This window comes from Ascaphus truei, chromosome 17 (assembly GCF_040206685.1).
Source record: "Ascaphus truei isolate aAscTru1 chromosome 17, aAscTru1.hap1, whole genome shotgun sequence".
In the NCBI taxonomy this organism is placed as follows: domain Eukaryota; kingdom Metazoa; phylum Chordata; class Amphibia; order Anura; family Ascaphidae; genus Ascaphus; species Ascaphus truei.
The window spans coordinates 34640787-34649730 of record NC_134499.1 but is presented as its reverse complement, the minus strand read 5'-3'; the positions used below and the strand labels follow the sequence as shown (position 1 = coordinate 34649730).

The 8944-nt window shown below is 41.2% G+C and overlaps 1 protein-coding gene across 3 annotated transcripts; it reads left to right on the top strand.

The window, feature by feature from the left end:
• On the top strand, nt 1-8763 carry CEP15 (centrosomal protein 15). Of its 3 annotated transcripts, none has more exons than XM_075574777.1 (5): nt 1-254; nt 2403-2473; nt 3538-3661; nt 4835-4909; nt 8103-8763. In XM_075574777.1, exons 2-5 carry the CDS (start codon nt 2421-2423, stop codon nt 8295-8297), a joined length of 447 nt encoding a protein of 148 aa, XP_075430892.1. In that variant the 5' UTR covers nt 1-254; nt 2403-2420; the 3' UTR covers nt 8298-8763. The 3 variants fall into 3 exon arrangements, with proteins under 3 accessions (XP_075430892.1, XP_075430891.1, XP_075430893.1); XM_075574776.1 differs by lacking the exon at nt 1-254 and adding an exon at nt 288-410; XM_075574778.1 differs by lacking the exon at nt 1-254 and adding an exon at nt 446-824.
• Nucleotides 8764-8944: the final 181 nt, after the last annotated feature.

Genomic DNA, 8944 nt, shown 5'->3' with positions numbered 1-8944 from the left:
GTGTGTGTGTGTGTGTGTGTGTGTGTGTGTGTGTGTGTGTGTGTGTGTGTGTGTGTGTGTGTGTGTGTGTGTGTGTGTGTGTGTGGTATGTGTGTGTGGTATGTGTGTGTGGTATGTGTGTGTGGTATGTGTGTGTGGTATGTGTGTGTGGCAGTGTGTAGTGTAACAATCCCCGGGCGCGTACAAATATTACATTAAAGATACAAAGTGTAACAGACATTAATTACAGGCCTCCCTAATTAGTTTAAGGCTAAGTAAGTGATATATAATTATTTATAACAACATTTATATAGAAGCGCCTGTATCCATATAACATACATGTATTCATATTTCATAATAATGTTAGAATATCTGGAAATGTCCCCTTCTGCTCATTCACAATGGAGAAGCTAAAGGGGTGGCATTGTCAGGTTTGTTTGCCATTAATAAGATCCACTGCCTGTCAAATAACCATCTAGTAAACAGGGGCAGGATCAGGAAGGAGTACAGTGCAGGATGAGGGCAGACAGAAGGGGGAAATTATATGTTGACTGTCTTTTATGTTTTAAAATACACATTTTCTGAATGGGCAGAACCCGAGGATCTATGTATGTATGTATGTATGTATGTCTTTATTTATATAGCGCCATAAATGCACTTCACAGTAGTGATACATGTTGTAATCATATAAATAACAATAACAAATAATATATAAATAACAGATCATGGGAGTAAGTGCTTCAGACATAAAAGTAACATTAAGGAAGAGGAGTCCCTGCTCTGAGGAGCTTACAATCTAATTGGTAGGTAGGGAGAACGTACAGAGACCGTAGGAGGGAATTCTAGTAAGTGCGTCTGCAGGGGGCCAAGCTTTATGTATCATGTGTCCAGGATTAGCCACAGTGCTATTCATATGCTTCTTTAAGCAACTGTGTCTTAAGGTGGGTCTTAAAGGTGGATAGAGATTGTCCAGTATGTTTTACAATTCTTGTCCAGCTAATCATGGCTGATTGGAGGGTGGCAACCTCCTTCCTAATTTAAGCTCACCCCCTCCCACATTTAAATGGTTATGGGCTCACTCCATAGCATCTTCCACTCAAGGGAACTTGCCTGCTTGCAGTTTGGCTGTGACATCTCTAATACAGAGTGCTTTTCCTGATAATGTACAGGTTAATAAAAGCTTCAGTCAGACTCAGAACTTTGCAACTAATATTGACAGATTTACTATAAATCATTCTTCCTGTTATTACACAGGTTATTAAGAATTTATATTAGCGTTAGGGACCCCTGATATGTGGTCTGCCTTGGCGTTGGCTCAGGGGCTTACAACAATTTTGGCCAAAAATGTCAAACTAAAAGACCATTTTACTTATTAGATATTTATACATATATATTTAGGCACTGTACCGTGTATGAGTCTCACTGGATGTGCTAAAAACTGAGCTTTGTCTGTGTTTTATGTTCTGTCTCTGGTTTTAAAATATATATTGCCATGCTCAGTAGCACTCCTCTGTGACACTCATATGCTTATATATATGTTGTGGTCATTTTGGGGGTTCAATAGGAGCTTGTTAGGTGTCCAGTATGTTTTAGAGAGGGTGATAGTCGGGTATTGAGGGGAAGGGCATTCCAGAGGTGTGGGGCAGTCAGTGAGAAAGGTTTAAGGCGGGATAGGGCTTTAGATACAAAGGGGGTAGAAAGAAGACATCCTTGAGAAGAACGCAAGAGTCGGGATGGTGCATAGCGAGAAATTAGGGCTGAGATGTAAGGAGGGGCAGAAGAGTGTAAAGCTTTAAAAGTGAGGAGGAGAATTGAGTGTGAGATGCGGGGTTTGATAGGAAGCCAGGAGAGGGATTTCAGGAGGGGAGACGCGGAGACAGATTTAGGAAAGAGTAGAGTGATTCTGGCAGCAGCGTTTAGGATAGATTGTAGGGGAGACAGGTGAGAGGCAGGAAGGCCGGACAGCAGGAGGTTGCAGTAATCGAGACGGGAGAGAATGAGGGCCTGAGTCAGAGTTTTAGCAGTCGAGTAACAGAGGAAAGGGCGTATCTTTGTGATATTGCGGAGGAAAAAGCGACATGTGAGGTGAAGCTAAGATCATAACTGATGGTATTAAACACAAACCATGCAATGATGATTCCTTCAAATTCCTTTTGCATGGCAGATTGTGTGCACTGACGCATGGATTGCCTCTATCGCAAAAAAAAGATTAGCGGGGCATATTTACTAAGTGGTGCGCTGTCATAAGACACCTGATATCTCATGGAATAGTATCACTTAGTAAATATGTGCCTACATGTTTGGTATTGGAAGCTATATTCTAATTGGGTAAAACATTACTATTTATATACAGTATGTGTATATCTATACATGTATATGTATTTATATCATTTTCATGTTTCTACTTTATTCCTTGTTTATAGGTGATAATAGGAAAAAATATGACTTCATACTTGGCCAAAGAAGTTGAATTGAGCAGAAGGCATGAAGCTATGTAAGTCTTGTAGAGAGGGTGCATTATTAAACCACTATATTACGGACACTGGCAACCTGTTCAGAGCCAATTGCTGAAGGCTGCAACTCTACGTTCTGCACCCTTCTGTTTAAACCAATTGTGCTGCCCATGCTGTACAATAGAGGGGGGAAAACAAAATGTCGATACTGTGATAACATAAATGCATATGTGATGAGCGGAAAATGTTACAGTCTTGCATATCAGTTGAGCATTTGATTTTCTGCCATACTAATTATTAGGTTGATTGCACCCATTTAAAAAGGCTCAATATGTAGGAATATGTACGGAAGATACTCCAATATTAATTTAAAACGACGTGATTGTGCGATCCCGTTATCAGGAGTCTGGAGAAAGCTACCTTTCAATAATGAGATCATTCGTAAATCTGGAGTGCGTTCAAATTATTTTCTTACTGCTGTGCCTCGTGAGTATTCGAAACAGCACCAACTTTTCTATTCACCCCATCACCTGTTTTAGACTGCAACAAAGGGGAAATGTAGCTATTCTGTTCAATAAATGGGGATTTTTAACATTTTTAGTATTAATTTTAACCATTGTGTGTGATAAGCAATTTATGTATTAAACAATTTGTTATTTTTTCGTCGTTTTTCTCAATTCTGAGAAGGGTCCTTTGCGTTAGCCTATGGTTTATATGTAAGACTACTGTTGCTAAGTATTTGAGTGCAATTCTATGGGGTCTTTTCTCTATATCTTTTAGAGATCTCGTAGCAATAAGACGTAAAAGCAAGATAGATTGGTTGTGAATCCCAATGTACACAATGCTTTTAGTATCATTAATGGAATCACAAATGTAATGTTTCCTCTTGACTTCTGAGAACATACATATATCCCAATTATATTGGACATTTAATTAGGTACCCCTGTCATAGTGTACATGTGTATTTTTAAACACCTAAAGAGACATTTTTTTTTAAAGGTGCATCTTTCTGTTTCATGTACAGAACTGGCCTGTCTGTACCATGTATGCTTCATAGTAAGGATATTGTCAATGTCGTTTTTCTAACCATGATATAAATCTATAGAGTGGCTGAAAGAATTCAACTCCTTCAAGATATGAAGATCCAATTAGAGCAACAGGCAAATGAAAAGAAAAATTACATCCAGGAAACTGAAGCAGCACATAAAAGAAACCAAACTCTTTTAAAAGTAAGTTTATGTGATGGTCTTTTTCTGACAAACATTCATGAATTCATGTGAAAATATGAATGGTCTAAAATGTGCACTTATTCAGTTAGTGAACGGTGACACTGTGCTCATTTGCATGTCATTACCCAGAATCCCTGGCTGCAGTCCAAGGCCTCGTCCCCACTGCTCGCGACGGCGCGAACAAGCTACGGCCCTCTATAGGGCCGGCCTCAATCAGTGCGTGCGCACACATGATCAAGCGCGAGTGGCGCGACTACATTTTGAGAAATCAAGAAATTTGACTTCTGGCCTTGGCCGAGCGATGGTCACGGCGGCGGTTCAGCCAATGAGGGTGAACCAGCTGCGTGACGTCATGGCCGCCTCCCTGTCGCCTCAGGTCCTCAGTCCTCGGATCGCTCGGCTGAAGGCTACGAGTTCCGCCAGGCGCTCCGTTGCTCGCGCGCGGTAGCCTTAGCATTGTTTGCTAAGAGATAATGATGAAGATCGGAGTTGTAGACCTCTCTGAGACGTTTATGTGTTCACAGGGGATATTTTTATTTGCTGTACACTGGTCGGTGGAGGGTTTTTGTCACTCTGTGGTTGAAAAGCAGACAACGTGTGAAAAAGTTGAACTCTACAGCACCTAAATCTATCTATAGAACTCAACTAAAAACACATTCTGTTAATGTCACTTTTATACATTTCCATGCTTTTTGCCTTTGTTCCTTTATTATTGTTATTCTTTGGGGCTTGTGATAGCTGCCTGCTATTATTTTTAGTTTGAGGGTATTCCAAAAAATCACTGCTGTTTAATTTCCTAAAAGTAATTGTTTACTTTAAGTGGTAATTCAAGTGCATCCTCGTGTATACATTAAATCAGCCAGTCCAATGACTATATTTAAAAATATTGTTGATACAATATATAATAACTGTGGTGACTGTATATACAGAGCAAAAACCAGACATACCGCACACCGGTTGAAAGACGAAATACATGTTACATGCAAATTTGCTCATTTATTCTATAAGTGGCAGATGAAACGCAACGTTTCGGGGGCTCTTGCTCCCGTGACAGGATCCCTCCTTTTTCATTTTGCCTTGTTGCCAATTTTATTTTTTTTACATTGAAATGAAGCTCTTGAGCAGTTATTATTGTATGATGTGATCTATTGAAATGGTGACTTTTTTTTACAGGATTTGCAGGTGGCAGAACAAAGTCTGAAAGAAATGGGACAATCTCTTCCACATCCTACTACTGTTAGTCTGGAGGTAGGAATTTTTACAGCATGAACTATTTTCATGCATGCATACAGGTTACTAATTAAAAAGTAACTGTTACGCCGGTGCTGCCCGCAGACCAGACCCGTTCCTTTCACTGAGGTGAGGAACGTATAGAGGCACGCACCCGTAGCAAAGGGAGCGTGTCCGGAGTGTGGTGATTTTGGCGTTGCCAGGCCAGGTGTATTTAGCTAGCAATACTTGCCGTTACCGGTGTAGAAATGCCGTTGTCGTTGCCGTTAGCCAAGGTCTGGGATTGGAGAATTCCGGAAGGTCGTTTGTCCAAGCAGGGGTCTAGAGCCAGAGAGAGACATCCGCCAAGCCAAGTCGTAACCTGAGAGAATAAGAGAGAAAACGCCAGAGTAATAATCCAAGTGAAAACTATGTCGAGCAATGAGTGATAGGAAGGACTGGCATTATAAAGTGTGGCTGACCAATCAGAAGTGAAGGCAGGCCTGGAGGACTGCGTGGAGCCATCCTGGATAGGTTCCCTTGATTGGCAGGCAGGTGAGGACTCTTGTCTTGACAGGAGATCATATTCCTGTGTTGGGGGCGGGTCTTCACTGCCAGAGCAGTGAATAAATTAACTTCGCCCGGCGCGCGCTGTTCAGGCGCGCGCCCGAGCAACATGGCGGCCGCGTGAGGTACTGCTGGAAACCGGGGACGCCGAGGACGACGGGGAACCCCCAGAACCGACGGAGGTGAGTAGCGCTGGCGAGGGATGCGCGCCACGGCAGCAGGAGGGAATATATCAGCAGAGGAACCAGGGCGCGGGCGCCGCGATCCCTGATTCCTCACAGTAACATAGCACACAGTATACTTCTGACAGATACTTGTAGGTAGTCCTGACCGTTTGTTTCTTAAGAACAATTTTCAAGGTAAGTTCAAACTCATTACGTTTATGGTGCATGATTATCTTGTATTACATTTATATAGACAACAAAAGTTCTACAAAAGAAGGTAATCACTTTCTAAAAGTTAGGTAGACAATAATACGGGAGGGAGGACAGCACTCCGTGGTAAGCGGTACAACAAAATAAGGAAGGTGAGTTTGTTTATCCAAAGGCAGTGCACTGAGGGTCCAAGCATAAGTACCAAATAGTTGTAATAAAAATAAATAAAAAGTTTTGTAATATATAGCAAAACAACGCAAAAACTTTACCAGAAGAAATTCAGTTCTCCAATATTGAATAGTCTTCACACAGTTACATATCCATGAGTCCATCAGTACTGAACAGCATCTTAGGTCAGTAGATTTGACTTTTCATTGAATGGTTTTTCATCCAATGTGGTAAAGATGGCCAGAGTAGAGAAGGCCGGTTTTTGCGTAGCTGCCGAACTGGTCTACCCAGCTGCCTAACAACCTGCTTTATTTTTAGTTCTTTTAAGACATTTTTAGTACATTTTAAGAGTTGTTGTGTCCATATTGTAATCAAATTGAACCAGTAACCCTAACATATAACAGTGTCCTGTCTGCATTTCTACGATGGTTTCTGTTTTCCGTCAATACTACTTTTACAGATGGAACTAGTCATCATCACATCTTTACCTACCCAGGAAAGTTACTATTGTCATGGAACAAATATATTTTCAGTTAAATTATTTCGAAATCAAAGTTCCTTGTAGTATTTACAGATAAAAGATAGGAGTAGAACACCCCTAAGTAATGCTTCCCTGAAGCAAGTCCAGTTATACATAGAGTAAAGATAATGAAATCCCAGACGGTATAATAAACGTTCAGAGAATATGAATCACAAAGTCCAATAAAGTCTTGTTAAAGTATTTCCATAATGTTCTCAGGATATACACTTAGCCAGTAGGTTAACTGGCCTATTCCCAAAGGCACACTATTGCTAACATGCACTGCATGGGCTTGGTAGTTGAACAGTAATGTGTTTGAGTATTAAAAATAAACTTGTACTCACTCAATTGTGTCTCCTCGTAGACAATCAGCGTGCTCCAGCCGAGAGAATATCAGAGCCAGGGTGTGTGAGGCGGTGCACCAGCGAATGGAAAAATTGTGGCTGGACTGCTCGTTACTGGTACCAAAATACTTTATTTGCAGCACATAAAAACAGCAAAGGGAGAGACCCCCTCTGACGCGTTTCGCGTGACGTTTTATCTTTATCAAAGATAAAGCGCAAACGTCGCACGAAACGCGTCAGAGGGGGTCTCTCCCTTTGCTGTTTTTATGTGCTGCAAATAAAGTATTTTGGTACCAGTAACGAGCAGTCCAGCCACAATTTTTCCCTTCGCTGGTGCACCGCCTCACACACCCTGGCTCTATAGTATTTACAGATAATGTTGCATCATTTTCAGTTGCCTTCTGTTAGGGTCATAATAGAAAAACTGTCATGTTAAGTGTAATTAATCAAATACAGGAGCAATGTCCGTTTCATTTGAAATAATCAATTAGAAATAAATACTATAACCATAACATTTATAACACGATGTGTTGAAAAGTAATATCATTTTGTAGATGCAACAAAAGAAAAAGATTAAACATTTCAGATGATTGTTTTCTGGACATGAGAATAAGGGATGATAGTGGTGTCTACAGCAGGGGTGGGCAAATCCCATCCTCAAGCGCCACCAACGGGTCGGCTTTTCAGGATAGCCCTTTTTCAGCATCGACTGAGCCACCTGTGCTGAAGCAGGGATATTCTGAAAACCTGACCCTCAAGGTGGCCCTTGAGGACTGGCATTGCCCACCCCTGTCCGACAGTCTGTATTATGATCTTTTAAAGGAACAGTAGAAATGACTACTAAATTGTCTTGTCACAATAAAGTACAGATGTAGCAAGAACTACAATTGTCTGTGCCGCGAAAAACCACCAACTGTAAATTCCCGGCATTTATTTGCAATCTGCGGCCCCCCCGAAGCTACCGAGTATCATAGTCGAAGATATTCAGTGCGCCACCTGCCGGCCGCACCTACTGAACGGCATTAACATAATTATAATTATTGTGGTTGGCCGTAACCGAGCCTCTGGTCGCCAGCACACACGGCGCCAACATACTGTTTACGCAGTTATCTTGCACCTTCTCGCGGTCACGGGGAGCGCAAGTCTTGATACATCTGTTGTACAATTAATTCAGTAAATGCAGTGATAGTAATGTTATATGTATGGATATAATGGATGTCGCCATTCATTCATTTTTGCTTCCTACTTTTGTTTTTTAGGATCATTACTGGGCGGCAGTAGAAGAAGAAATCCCTAAGTGGGAGCAGTTTCTTCTAGGAAAAGCTCCATCTCCTTTTACGATTAGGCAAAAACATCCATCAAAACCGAAGTTAAAGAACTCCCAAAGTATGCAGGCAGCAAATAAATACAGCTTGCCTCCTTCTGGCTTAAAGTCAAACACCTTTCCAAGGTAAAAAAAAATCACCTTTTGCCAAGTCTGGAAATGGATTTTGTTCTGCGGATAAACATTTTTTCATGGACACTTTTTCCAATAATAATAATAGGAGACCAAATCTCACATCAATGCTACGTTGTACCCCTACTTATTACTGCCATTGCATCTACACTTCTCTTTTTATTTGTATAAATTAGGGGAGGCCAACTCCAGTCCTCAAGGGTCACCAACAGGTCAGGTTTTCAGGATATCGCTGCTTCAGCACAAGTGTCTCAATCATTGACTGAGCTGCTCATTGAGCCACCTGTGCTGGAGTTGAGCACCCCAGACAGGGCATATATACGCCTTAAGTGCAGATTTATACATGATGATCCTATACTTGTTCCTTGTCCTTTCCATGTTCTTTATTATGCCTGTACTGCATGGTTTTGTATTGTAAACCGCTGCATTCATGCCCCATGTGGAAATAAAGTAATTTTGTATTACTACGGCTGTGAATTATAGCATTTTGACTCTTAGGAGAGATTAACTGAAGCAACATTGTGATAATTGCAAATCAACGCCAATTGAATAGCCGTTAACACTCACGGCTATTAGGCCTTTGTGGATGTCCTCAATTTGATATTATTTTTAGCATGTGTAGTATGTTCCATTCCTACAAAGTGG